Source organism: Lemur catta, chromosome 8 (assembly GCF_020740605.2).
Source record: "Lemur catta isolate mLemCat1 chromosome 8, mLemCat1.pri, whole genome shotgun sequence".
Lineage (NCBI taxonomy): Eukaryota > Metazoa > Chordata > Mammalia > Primates > Lemuridae > Lemur > Lemur catta.
This window is the reverse complement of record NC_059135.1, coordinates 93,084,840-93,099,515: the sequence shown is the minus strand read 5'-3', so window position 1 is coordinate 93,099,515 and position 14,676 is coordinate 93,084,840. Positions and strand designations below refer to the sequence as shown.

At 34.8% G+C, this 14,676-nt stretch overlaps 1 protein-coding gene across 2 annotated transcripts in view; it reads right to left on the bottom strand.

The window, feature by feature from the left end:
* Positions 1-361: 361 nt before the first annotated feature.
* Positions 362-14,676, bottom strand: part of PTPN4 (protein tyrosine phosphatase non-receptor type 4) — a 183,759-nt gene continuing 169,444 nt past the window's right edge. For both annotated transcript variants that reach the window (XM_045559157.1, XM_045559158.1), the window contains 5 exons: positions 13,744-13,890; positions 11,968-12,096; positions 9,680-9,828; positions 7,705-7,840; positions 362-847 (listed from right to left, as the gene is read on the bottom strand). In XM_045559157.1, the coding sequence (XP_045415113.1) occupies positions 764-847; positions 7,705-7,840; positions 9,680-9,828; positions 11,968-12,096; positions 13,744-13,890 (645 nt within the window). In that variant the 3' untranslated portion in view covers positions 362-763. The remainder of the gene's footprint in view (positions 848-7,704; positions 7,841-9,679; positions 9,829-11,967; positions 12,097-13,743; positions 13,891-14,676) is intronic.

The following is a 14,676-nucleotide window of genomic DNA, read 5'->3' as shown; positions in this document are numbered from 1 at the left end:
TCAAGGCACTTAAGGGGTTAAGACACAATGCATGCATTCCTTTACATCAAGCATGTGAAATCACATGATTTGGAATAAGCCGACCTTATGATAAATATAAGTTATTAAATCCAAGAAAATTTGTAGATTCATATTTATACTTTCTATAAGATGCTGGTAAATGGACAATGTGCAGCATTTCCTGGGAACAGCAAATTCCACCTTTCTTCTTCCGAATAGCAGGTCTCTACAGGGGGGTGTGTAGGGAAAGATGTGCTGCATCCATAGGCAGTGTATTGGCTAATATTAAGAATGATATTGCTAAAATCTCAAAAATAAAATCTGGCAATCAGTATAGTAAGTACAAGAACCACTGGAAAAGACCAGAGCTGACTCCTGATGTTTACTTCTTTTTGCTTTCAAGATATAGGTGTATAACAGAGATGATGAGAATTCTGAGCCTTGCTTGTGGCAATTCTACCAAAAGGGGACTGTATGGCACCACCACAAAACTTCATAAATTACCCTGAACATACTCAGTTATTCACTATTTGTTCGGAGCAAAGCATGAAATAGTCTTCAAACACATTGAGTTATAGATTGTGAAAGAGTGACTTTTTTAAAACATAAAGTGCAACAGTGCTGAAGTTTTCAAAGTTTTTTTGAGTTCTTCTTCTTTTTTTTTTTTTTATTTGTTAGATGCCATTTCCTGCGGGCAGTATTATGGCAAAGTGAGTAGAAGGGAAAGCAGTTTTCCAACACATATCCCAGACCTTTTGCTTTCTTATTTATTTGATGTCGTTAAGGGTTTAACAAAGCCTTCTTCATAAACTTTCAAAATAGCTTCACATACAAATCTGTATTGACTCTGAAAAATAAAACAAAAAATACAATTGATCAGAAAAATCAGCATTGAAACAAAAAAAGACAAACATCTCACTTGGCTTACTTATTACAAAAATGAAGGTAAAACTTTTTTGTTGGCAAAATTCATTCATATGTTGCTAGAAGAGATGTTAAATACTGCAACTCCTATAAAAGGGAAGATGGCAGCATTTAACAAAATTAAATTAATTTACCTTTTGACCCAGCAATCCCACTTCTAGGAATCTGGCCAAAAGATAAACTAGAAAAAGAAACTGAAAACACATATTCACAAATGAGGCTATTCATTGCCTGATTATGATAAAAAAGGTAGAAATAATCCAACTTCCATCAATAGGGACTGGGTAAGTAATCCATTGTACATTCTCACAATGGAATACTATCTAGGTGGGAAAAAAGGAATTAAAAGTCTACACACTACTATAGAATAATTCCAGGATTTTTAATTAAGTAAAAAAAAAAGCAATGTTAAAAAAAAGTATGCACAATATATTATCTTTATTAAAGAAGGAGGAATACAAATATCTACCTATCTCAGTATATGTTAAAAAACAGTAATTTCACTGCCTATCTGTGGTAGGATATATTAAAAGGGCAAAAGGAACTGTGAAAAAATTGAAAACTCTTTTCAGTAGCCTTATTGTTTATGGTATAGTGTTAGTATTATTATGAAACTGTTGCTGTGCAATGTGGAATAAAACAAATGAGTACTTGTGATATTCTAAGTCTTTCATTGCTGGTATTGCAGAGAACTAGTATTCTTGTTAAAGAAGAAAAGAGATGAAAATGTAAGACAAAAGAGGTTTAGTAAAAACATTGCAGTCCCGAATCTATATTGGAAGCATCAGCATTAACCAATGACACATGTATTTTCCTGGCTCTGGCAATTGAACATTTTTAGAGACAAATATTAATCCAAGCAATAAAAATCCCTAGAGCTCAGAGAGTGGTACCTAAAATAATTTCTCAGTAAAAACCACTAGGACTTCTTGGAGAAACTAGTGGATAAACTAATCTGAGGAATGAAATGTACAAGCTGGGCCTGGGCATCTTTTCTGATAGCAGTCAAAGATGCCAGGGTCTTGACAAAAGGACTCTGAAGACAAGCTGAATAGGCTCCCACTGGCCAAAAGTGGGACAATTTGCAATGGCCAGGTGTGGTGGCTCATGCCTATAATCCTAGCACTTCGGGAGGCCAAAATGGGAGGATTGCTTGAAGCTAAGAGTCTGAGACCAGCCTGAGCAAGAGTGAGGCCCTATCTCTACAAAAAATAGAAAAATTAGCAGGGTGTGGTGGTGCGGGCCTATAGTCCCAGCTACTCAGGAGGCTAAGGCAGGAGGATCACTTGAGTCCAGGAATTTGAGGTTATAGTGAGCTATGATGATGACACTGCACTGTAGCCTGGGTGACAGAGCGAGACCCTGTCTCAGAAAAAAAAAAGAAAGAAACAAAGAAAAAAAGAAAAGAAAAACATATTACAATGGGTTGAAACATCAAACATGTTTAAAACCACGATTTCAAAATAATACCAAAACAAACGTCAGTCATCACCGTTGGAGGGAAACAATGAACTAACTCATTATATTGAAAACATGTAAATAAAGGAAAAGAATCAAGTGTTTATCTTGTTTTTCTTATACACACTGGACCACTGATTAACCAAATAGGAGATCAGTTTCTCTTTAAAGAAGTAGTCCAGCTAATAAATAAAGAAGGAATGACAGAATTAGAATATCATTATCTTGCAAGCCTAGTGAATTAATGGATGCAGGCATTAATCACCCAAGGGTGATAACATCACAAAAATAAAGACAATCAGATGTGATGTGCCTCTTGAGGAAAGAACATACCACCTAAGCTGCTCAAGCCATACAGTTACCACTTTTAGAAAATATAGAAAACACCATTTTGAGGATATAAATCAGCAAAATCCAGATTGTGGGAAACTATTAACATATAACACAAACAAACCGGTTTGTTCATCAAATAAAATGCAAAAAAAAAAAAAAAAGACAAGAGACAGAGGAGGAAGTTTTAGATTAAAAGAGATTTAGGAGACATATAAACCAATCAAAATATAGAGACTATATTTGAATTCTGATTTTAAACAGATTCCTAAAAACAAAAACGACAAAAACCAAAAACAACCCATTAAGTATGCTATGATCTCCAGCACTTCCACTTGTGGGTATACATCTGAAAGAAATGACAAAGCAAGGTCTCAAAGAAGTATTTATACACCCACATTCACAGCAGCATTATTCATAATAGTCAAAAGGCAAAGCAATGCAAATGTCTACTGACAAACAGATGGAAAAACAAAATGTGGTGTATACATGCAATAGAATATTATTCAGCTCTAAAAGGGAAAGAAATTTTGACATATAATACAACATGGATATATCCTGAGGACATTAATCTAAGTGAAACAAACCAGTCAGAAAAAGACAAATACAGTATGGTTCCACTTATTATGAGGTGTTTAGAGTAGTCAAACTAATAAAACAAAAAGTAGAATGTTGGTTACCAATGGCTGGGAGAAAGGAAAAATGGGCAGTTGTTTAATGGGTACAGAGTTTTGGTTTCACAAGATAAGAAAGTTCCGGAGAATGTACAACGATGTAAATATACTTAATATTACTAAAATGTTTGCTGAAAAATGGTTAACATAAATTTTATGTTATGTGTATTTTACCACAATTAAAAACTTAAAGAATAAGCAACATATAAAAAGAATTATACACTCTGTCCAAGTGAGATTTATCTCAGGAATACAAGGTTAGTTTAACATCCAAAAATCAATCAGTGTAATAATGCCTTAATAGAATAAAAGACAAAAAAACCGTACATGATCATCTCAGATACCACAAAAGCACTTGACAAAACGGAACACCCTTTCATGGTGAAAACATTCAATAAACTAGTAACAGAAGAAACTTCAACTTGATAAAGGGTGTTTATAAAAAACCTATGGCTAATATAACCTAGGGGTGAAAAACTGAAAGCTTTACTAGTAAAACCAGGAAGAAAACAAGTGTTCTTGTCTTACAGCTTCCGTTAATATTGTACTGGAGGTTCTAGCCAGGATACTTATGCAAGAAAGAAGGAAAGGAAAGGAAAGGAAAACGGCATCTAGATTGGAAAGGAAGAAGTAACCTATCTCTATTTGCAGATGGCATGATCTTATAATAGACAATCCTAAAAAATTAACTCTCACACACAAAAAACTCTCGGTTAATAAATGATTTCAGCAAGGTTGCAGTTTACATGATCAATATACAAAATCAATTATATTCTTATGCCCTAGCAATGAACAGTCTTAAAATGAAACTAAGTAAATGATTCCATTTACAATAGTACCAAAAAAGACTAAAATACTTAGGAAAAAGTTAACCAAAGAAGTGTAAGACCTGTATGCTGAAAACTACAAAAAGCATCACTGAAAAAAATCAAAGATCTAAATAAACAGAAAGACAATACTGTGTTCATGATTTGGAAGACATAATATCATTAATATGACAGTACGTCCCAAATTGATCTGCAGATTCAAAATTCTGGTTGCCTTTTTTTCCAGAAATGACAAACTGATTCTAAATTCATATGGAAATGCAAGGGATGCAGAACAGCTATAACAATCTTAAAAAAGGAAAACAGAATTAGGGTTTCAACATTTCCCGCTTTCAAATTTTACAACAAAGCTATAGTAATCGACACAGTATGATACTAGCATAGGAACAGACATATAGATCAATGTATTAGAATTAAAAGCCCGGAAATAAATTCTTACATTTGTGGTCAACTGATTTTTGACAAGAGCCCTGAGACAATTCAAGGGAAAAGAACAGTCCTTTCAACAAATGGGGCTGGTACAACTGGGTATCCACATGCAAAAGAGTAAAGTTGGAATCCCACTTCAGACTATATACAAAAATTAACTCAAAATGGATCACAGTCCTAAGTGAGAGCTATAACTATAAAATTCATAGAAGAAAACAGAGGAATATATCGTCATGACCTTGGGTTAGGCAATGATTTCTTAGCAATAACAACAAAAGGAGAAACAGATAAACTGATTTCATCAAAATTAAAAACTTTTGTTTCAAATGATATAATAAAGAAAGTGAAAAGACAGAATGGAAGAAAATATTTGCAAATCATACATCTGATAAGGGACTTAGATCCAGAAAATATAAAGAACTGGCTCATGCCTGTAATCCCAGCTACCGGGGAGGCTGAGGTAGGAAAATCGCTAGAGGCCAGGAGCTTGGGACCAGCCTGGGCAACATAGTGAGACACTGTCACTACAAAAATAAAATGTAAAATAGCTGGGCATAGTAGCTTGCGCCTGTAGTCCCAGCTACTTGGAAAGCTGAGGCATCATGTGAGCTAGGATCATCTGAACCTAGAACTTCAAGGCTACAGTGGGCTATGACTGTGCCACTGTACTCCAACCTGGGTGACAGAGTGAGACCCCATCTCTAAAAAGGAAAATATAAAGAACTCTCACAACTCAACAATAAAATGATAATCCAATTAAAAATGAGCGGCCGGGCGCGGTGGCTCACGCCTGTAATCCTAGCACTCTGGGAGGCCAAGGCGGGTGGATCGCTCGACGTCAGGAGTTCGAGACCAACCTGAGCAAGAGTGAGACCCCGTCTCTACTAAAAATAGAAAGAAATTATATGGACAACTAAAAATATATACAGAAAAAATTAGCTGGGCATGGTGGCGCATGCCTGTAGTCCCAGCTACTCGGGAGGCTGAGGCAGTAGGATCGCTTAAGCCCAGGAGTTTGAGGTTGCTGTGAGCTAGGCTGACGCCATGGCACTCACTCTAGCCCGGGCAACAGAGCGAGACTCTGTTTCACAAAAAAAAAAAAAAAAAAAAAAAAGATTTGAACAGTTCTCTGAAGAAGAAAATATACAAATAAATGGTCAATTATTACATGAAAAGATGATTAACATCATTAGTAATTAGGGAAATGAAAATCAAATTCACAATGAGATAGCACTTCATATCCAGTAGGATGGCTAAAATAAAAAAGATAATAACAAATGTTGATGAAGATATGGAGAAAATGAAATTCTCATACACTTCAAGTAGAATTGAAAAATGGTGCAGCTATGTAGCAAAAATCTGGTAGATCCTCAAAAGATGAAGCAGAATTATCAATGGCCCAGCAATTTCATTCCTTCGTATACCCAAGAGAAATGAAAACACACGTTCACGCAAAAACATACACACAAAATTCATGGCAGCATCATTCATACTAGCCCCAAAGTGAAAACAATTCAAATGTCCATCAATGGATGAATCGATGAACAAAATACTGTATCCCCATACAATAAAATACTATTCAACAACAAAAATGAAGTACTGATACATACTACAATATGGATAAACCTTTCAATATTATGCTAATTAAAAGAAACCAGTTACAAAAGATAAATTGTATGGTTCCTTTAATAGGAAAGGAATAGGCAGATTGGAATTGTCCAGAATAGGCAACTCTATGGAGACAGAAAGGAGATCAGTAGTTGCCTAGGCTGGGGGTGGGAGGAAGGTGAGGGAGGGTGTGAGGAGAAATGGGAATAACTGTTAATGGGTATCGAGTTTCTTCTTAGGGTGATGAAAATGTTTTAAAATTACATAGCAGGGATAGCTGCAAATCTCTGTGATATACTAAAAACCACTGAACTGTACACTGTAATAGGGTGAATTTTATGGGATATAAATTACACTTTAATAAGGCTGTTATAAAAAAGACGATTTTTATGAAACTACTAGAAATCTGAATACTGGCTATTTGATAATATTAAGGAATTATTATTAATTACATTTAAGTGGAATAATGCTATTATACTTTTGTTTAAAAGGAAAAACAATCTCTATATTTTAGAGATACAAACTAAAATATTTATGGACAAAATGATATAATGTCTAAGATTTGCTTCAAATATGGGAAAAGTGAATAGCTGTACAGATGAAACAATATGGCAAATGTTGGGTCTGAGTACTAACATAGTATTCATTGTATTATATTGTCTACCTTTTTGTATGTTTGAAACTTACTACAATTAAAAACCAAAAAGATGACAGGCACTTAAAAGATCACGTAGGTCAATCTGCTTCAAGTAACCTTATTGACACCAACAATGTTAACATATCACAATGGCTTAATTAACATAAAAGATAATCTTAATATGAACTAAAATTCCATGATTCCTCTTTGATTCCTGGAGTATAATTAAGATTCACTGTAAAATACACTAAATTTAATTCTATTACTTTTTTTTTTTTTTTGCTGTTGTTGCAATTTAAGTTCTTATGTTAGAAAGAAAAGCAATTTCACCACAGCTGTTTCACAGAAAGCAGGTTTATCAAGACTCTCCAGATCAAGGATACCATCATTCTCAGCATTCCACTTGATCAAGTAATACAAAGCAAGTTCCTCTGCACTTATTTAGGTATGCAATATTTAACATGATAGGCAACTTGCATGTTGGCAAAACTTTTTCTGTAAAAGGCCAGATATTAAGTATTTTAGAAATTGCATGTCATATGGTACTGCTGCAACTTCTTAACTCTGCTATTATAGTACGAAAGCAGCCAGACAATACATAAACAAATGAGCATGACTGTGTTCCACTAAAACTTTATTTACAAAAACAAGTGGCAGGCCAGATTTGGCTAGCAGGCAATAGTTTGCTGACCCCTGTGCTAATGGTTATTTAGCTCCTGGCAAGGGACTAAAAAGATAAACATGATTTAGAATACACACTGGTAACAAAAATCATCATGTTGAGAATACACACTTGTATATGAAACACAGTACTTACAGGTGTTTGGATCATCATGGCTCGTTGATCTCTCATTGTCCTTACAATGTCTAGTGGATAAACAGGCTGATTGCATTCAATGAGACACATGGCTGTTTCCATAGTAATAAGAACCCCAGTTCTTCCAATTCCAGCACTAAAAAAGACAAATATGGGCAGCATCTTATTGATATTATTCTGTTAAACTACTTGTAGCTTTGGTGTAGAAAATGAAGTTATAGTACAGAAAGAACAATTTCATTTGAATGTTTTATGTTCCAAAAGTAGCAAGCAGAATATCTTGAAAACAACAAAAAAAGTGCTCTTAACTGACTCATTTATTATAGATTAAATGATTTATATTCCCCTCCCACCACTTAGTTGAAAAATACTATTTTAAAAGAGTTACATTTTTGGCCGGGCGCGGTGGCTCACGCCTGTAATCCTAGCTCTGGGAGGCCGAGGCGGGTGGATCGCTCGAGGTCAGGAGTTCGAGACCAGCCTGAGCAAGAGTGAGACCCCGTCTCTACCAAAAATAGAAAGAAATTATCTGGCCAACTAAAAATATATATACAAAAAAATTAGCCGGGCATGGTGGCTCATGCCTGTAGTCCCAGCTACTCGGGAGGCTGAGGCAGTAGGATCGCTTAAGCCCAGGAGTCTGAGGTTGCTGTGAGCTAGGCTGACGCCACGGCACTCACTCTAGCCCGGGCAACAAAGTGAGACTCTGTCTCAAAAAAAAAAAAAAATAAAAAAAAAAAAAATAAATAAAAAAAAAAAATAAAAAAAAAAAAAATAAAAGAGTTACATTTTAGTTTTAAAAATCTGAACAAAGTATATAAGTTTATTAGATCAACCTCCCCTTAAAATGTATAATAAAAGAATTAAAATAATAAGTTAACAAATATGCAATAGACAACAGTATTTTATACACTTATATAAATCAGTTTTTTAAACAAAATTTAAACTTTACCATTGAGATAATCAAAAACAACTCTTTGAAGTTTAATCTGTGAACATGAACGTAGTAGCTATCAAGGACTCAGGATGTGAAATGGCCTGATATGTTTTGCCATTCTTGCTATTTTACCTCTCAAATATTTTGGTCTATTCTCTGTATTGATGATTTGAAAGCCTACTCTCAAAATGCATTGGGAAGTTTGAGGATAAAGAGGTATCTCAACATGTCCTTGGAATAAATCACTTATTCTCTGAATAAATCACTTAACAAATGTGGTAAAAATAGGGAGGAAATAATTACTGTCTCCTAATCTCTGGGTCAGTGGTAGTGAAGGGTTGGAGCTATTGTATTTGACCCTTTGAGGGCAGAAGTAGACCTGGATCTGAAAGGAAGGGCAGCCTGCCACTGTTCAACTAGAAGTCTTGGAAGTAGCATATCCTGTAATAATACTAGGTAGGACCGTTCCAAGAGAAGTGGGAGTACTCAATAAACATCCTAAGAGGGGCCATAGGTAAGGAGGGAGTACCTTGGTGGGAGGGAGGGAATCTAAACCTTAGGGTTGCACCTAATGCCTATGCTATAACTTGAATGTGTCCCCCAAAATTCATATGTTGAATTTGAATCTTGGACTTCCTAGCCTCTAGAGCTGTGAAAAATAAATTTCTGTTCTTTATAAATTACCTAGGCTCAAATATTTTGTTATAGCAGCAGGCTATAGGACTGCAGGACTAAGCCTACAATATTGTATTTCATCAAATCTAAATTACCATAAATTGTACGACAAATTTCAAAGACATTAAAATATGAAAAGGATGATCTTCTAAGAATCAGTGCAATTGGTATTATTTTTACCTCATGATAAAGTTACTGCCAATCATATGTTAGAACATATGATTGTCTTCTATCTTCAGAGTATAGCTTTGCATTCTAATTATCAAAGTGACAATTAACAACATAAGGACAAAATAAAATACATACTCCTTTTTAAAATGACATAGTCAGCTATATATTCATAAAAGACAGGAGACAGTATACCTGCAATGAACAACAATGGGTTCTTCCTTGCCAGCCCTCTTATTTCGTACATGACAAACAAAATCTAGAAAGTCACTTGAATCATCAGGGACTCCATGGTCAGGCCAGGCTATGTACTGGATCTGAGTGACTTGACGACTCTCATTTTTCTAAGGGCAAATGAAAAGTTATGCACCATGACTTAAGAATTATCTTTAAAATATAAATATTCATGTCATTTTAGTTTTAGAAGGAAAGCAAACCAACTATTCCTCTACCCCCAAAATACTGATATATAAACTCATTAAAACATAAAATTTCAATGAACAGGAAAAAAAACCATATTATAGAAACAGTTGTAACCATTTAAGTATCCATTGGCTACCTGCATCACTACCCTTTTTATAAATCAATTTCCATATTTGTAAAGTATTTTTAAGATGATAATCAAGTAATCAGGCAGAAACAAATTAAAATCCAGAAAAAATGCTTAAAGAAAACTAAAGAATTGTTGGGTGAGCAAAAATGGTAGGGTGAAAAACATTTTTTGAGAATCAACTTGGACTAATCCTGATAAAATGCAGATAAAAATATGGAAATTAGAAAAATAAAACTGGAGATCAAAAAACACACAGTAAAATCAGGAATTAATTCTTTTGGGAGCCAATGGTTGGTATATTGAAAAGGGTAAGTGCATTGGGTTTAGATACATTTTGGTTCAAATCTAGACCCTGACAGTTATGGCATTTAATATTCCAGAGCCTCATTTCCTTCAACTGAAAAATGAAATAATATCCACGCCTCAAAGGGACTGCCTCATGCTAAAAAGATTTCATGAGAGGACCAGTAAATCACTCAATTAACTACTTGGCACTATATGCTCAATAATTAATTGGTTGCTACAGTCACTCAACACTACGGAATCTGGTTATTGTCATTAACATTAAAGGGAGCTTCCAGAAAAGACCATGAAAGTAAAAGGTAAGACTTGGTGTAGTGTCTCTCTGTTGTCCATTCATCCATGTATATTTATTTTATATTTATTTGTGGGGGAAAATTTGTTTTTCCAGTTATGTGTCACTCAAACTTTAGAAACTAGTATGTGTCTTAGTATATGTACTCTAAGGCACTCTGGCTCTGTAAAGAAAAGCCAGCATGGTATATAAAACTGCTATGGAAAATAGGTGGAGTATAATAGAGAAACTATGCTAAAGATTAAAGATATTATTTTATATAAACACAGACAGCCTATCTTTCATTAACTATTTGGGAAAATGAACTATTGACCTTACCTGCTACATTAGACCATTAGCAATATAGTATATGCCCCTAACCCTAAATTCATTCTGAGGAAATAACTAGCCCATAAGATTTTGAAATTTACATTTTGTATTTCTTGTAACTTTAGCTTCATTCAATGCTAGATGCCTTTTCTATAAATTAACACAACTTCTGGCTCCTTCCCTTTTTGTTAATAAAGCTCTGTTGCACTGGTTTCCTTCGATCATACCCATTTTCAAAGGCTTTGCCGTTGATGGGATAGGCCTGGGCCTTCATATTAATAGCTTGTGCTGTTTGCTCTTCTCTTCTTTCAGTCTTCTTCAAAACCAAAGGTGGCTGGCAGGGCAATATCTAGCTGCAGGCAGTGAAAGCAGGGTGCACTGTCTCTAGCAGCCTGACAAGACTGGTAGTGTGATGCTCACTACACACATATTTCAATTGGGGTATTAAGCCATCATTTATTAATCAGTTTCCATTTCTGGTTTTGGATTTGGGAGCCAAGGGGAATAACCCAGGCAGAACTAAGAGCTGGCAATTAGAATGCTAAAATCTGTCTGCTCTCAGAAGGTACTGCCTTTTCCTCCTTAATTCTGAGGGGACTATGAAATCGCTCTCCTCTACTTCTTTTAAAAAAAGAAAATAATTAGACAGCTTTCAATAAGTTTTTCCACATCCACAGAAATACCCAAATGTTCATTGGTATTTTTGGCAGTAAGAATTTTTTATAACCAAACACACCCCTGGTATACTTGTTATGTATGAGTAGGCAAAGTAGTAACAGCAATAAGTATTATTTACTGGGCTCCTTTTTCTCTGACCATTCATATTTAGCTATAGAAATTAGAAGTACATTTATTATAGGTGAATACTCTTCATAAAATTTCAAAGTATCCCATTAGAGCAGGAAGAATAGTTCAGTAATTTTTATATTTCCTAGTAAGCAGTATTCAGACTAAAACCATTTTGAGCTTTCAGAGTTTTTACCTTGAACACAACAGTTCTAATGAATGGATATCCTGCTTCCCTACCTCTTGGTTAAATAGTGTCATCTTCCTGAAGATATAGGCAGTGTTTCCTTCTTCCGAGTGGCAGGTGACTTGGTAGCATCCATAGGATGAACTTCCTGTGGGTTCTGGCCAGTATTGGTGACATTTAACCTGATATCAATAGAATTAAATAAATAAGTAAATAAACTATGTATATGGATTTAAGTTCTTCAATTTTTAAGATGTTTAAATTGTTAATAACTTTCAAACTTAAAGAAAAGTTGCAAGAATAATTTAACAAAATTTCATATATCCTTCATCTGAATCTGCCAATCAATAACATTTTTTCTTTGTCACTCTTTTCTCTTTGTAATAATGAGTCATCTGTTTGGCTACATTTTGAGACTGCAAATATCCTGATTAAATTTCTGAGATTTTTTAATAGCTTTAATGACACATACTTCATATACCATACAACTCACCCATTTAAAGTGTACAATTGCTTTAATGTAGTTGCAGAGCTGCGCAACCATAACCACAATCACTTTTAGGAGATTTTCACTACACTGATAATCAGGTACCCTATACCCGTAAGTAGTCACTGTGCATTCTCTCCCATATCATCTCCCTCCCCCAATCCTGGACCTAGGCAACCACTAATCTACTTTCTGTCCCTACAGACTTGCCTATTCTAGATATTTCTTATAAACAGCATCAGACAATATGTGGTCTTTTTGACTTCTTTCACTTAGCATATTGTTTTACAGGTTCATCCATGTTGTCACAGGTATCAGTATACTTCATTCCTTTTTACTGTCACATATTCAACTGTATGAATATACATTTTATTTGGTAAATTTGGCTTGTTTCCACTTTCTGGCTATTATGAATAATGCTGCCATGAATGATGTGTACAAATTTTTGTGTGGACATGTTTTCAACTCTCTTAGGTGTATCTAGGAATGAAATTGCTGACTTATCCTCAACATTTGTTATTATCTGTTCTTTTTATTTTAGCCATCCTACCAGATATGAAGTGGCATCTCATTATGGTTTTGATTTGCAGTCCCCTGATGACTAATGATGTTGAACATCTTTTCATGTGCTTATTAACCATTTGTATATCTTCTTTAGAGAACTGTCTATTCAAATCCTCTGCCCATTTGTTAATTAGGTTATTTGTCATTTTATTAAGTTGTAAGAGTTCTTTATATATTCTAGATAAAAGCCCCTTATCAGATATATATTAATCCCTTTAAATAATAACAATGACAATAATAATGTCTAACACGCCAATGTGTTAGTCCCAGTTTTAAGCACTTAATCATGAGATTTAAATTATGAACCACAAGAAGCTTAAAGGTTAGAAAAGATTATTATTATTATTATTTTTGCAATAGAATCTCGCTCTGTTGCCCGGGCTAGAGTGCCATGGCATCAGCTTACTCACAGCAACCTCCAACTCCTGGGCTCAAACGATCCCTCCTGAGTAGCTGGGACTATGGGCATGGGCTACCACACCTCACTAATTTTTTACATTTTTAGATGGCCGGCTAATTCTTCCTATTTTTAGTAGAGACAGGGTCTCGTTCTTAGCGAGGCTGGTCTGAAACTCCTAACCTCAAGTGATCCTCCTGTCTCGGCCTCCCAGAGTGCTAGGATTATAGGCGTGAGCCACCATGCCTGGCCAAAAGATTAAATTAATGTGAATATTCTGATTATATATATGCAAGAGAATTTGAAAGAAAGCCCAAGGAATATGTAATATTCAACTATGACAACAATAACAACAAAAAGAAAGATTCAACTATGACTTACTCTGCCACGTTCAACTTGTGTGGTCAACATTACAACCATGGAGGAGCCCTGTTCCCAAGTCATCTGCCAAAAATCTGTACAAGTGTGTGGTAATGGCCCTTGACAAGCAATGTATTGATTTATAATGCTGGAAGAAGGAATTTCCATCTGAAAAGAAAAGCACAGAACAGAAAAATAAAATCTTTTGCATTATTACTTTTTGCTATCATCAGGAATATGAAAATTATCTACTAACTGGTTGTTGAATTGAACACAACTATCTCAACAAACTAGTCAGTAAAAAAAAATCTTTACCAACAATTTCTTACTTTATCTGTAGAAGAAATCTCTTGGCAATGTTCAGTAGTTATATGTATTTATCTTTCAATTAGTGGAAACAGGAATTTAACTATTTCCCAAATACTCTTATGGTTTTTAGAGCAGCATTACAGAGAACCTGTTTCAGAGGGTGAGACTTGGTAAAGAAACAAAAAATATTTATCAGTAAATAGCTTCTTGGTAAAATTTGTGAGGAAAAAAAAATTCTGCCATTTGTTTTAGCTTGTACTTTACATATAAAATGATTTTAAATCATATTAGAATAATATTTTAAATTCATAATTTTCAGAATGAGGTAAGATAGTGTTTGGGGAAGATGAGTCATTATCCTACCTTTTGAGACTAAATTTTAAAAAACGGTGATATATGCACAAGGCAAACAAAGGGTAAAGAAAGAATGAAGTCCCTTGTCCCTCCCATACCAGCCTCTAGTTTATGCCCAGGAGGGCAATTGTTTCTCCTGGTTTCTTTTTATTCTTTTTTTTTTTTTTTTTGGAGACAGGGTCTCACTCTGTTGCCTGGGCTACAGTGCAGTGGGATTATCATAGCTTACTGTAACCTCAAACTCCTGGGCTCAAGTGATCTGCCTCAGCCTCCCAAGTAGCTGGGACTCAA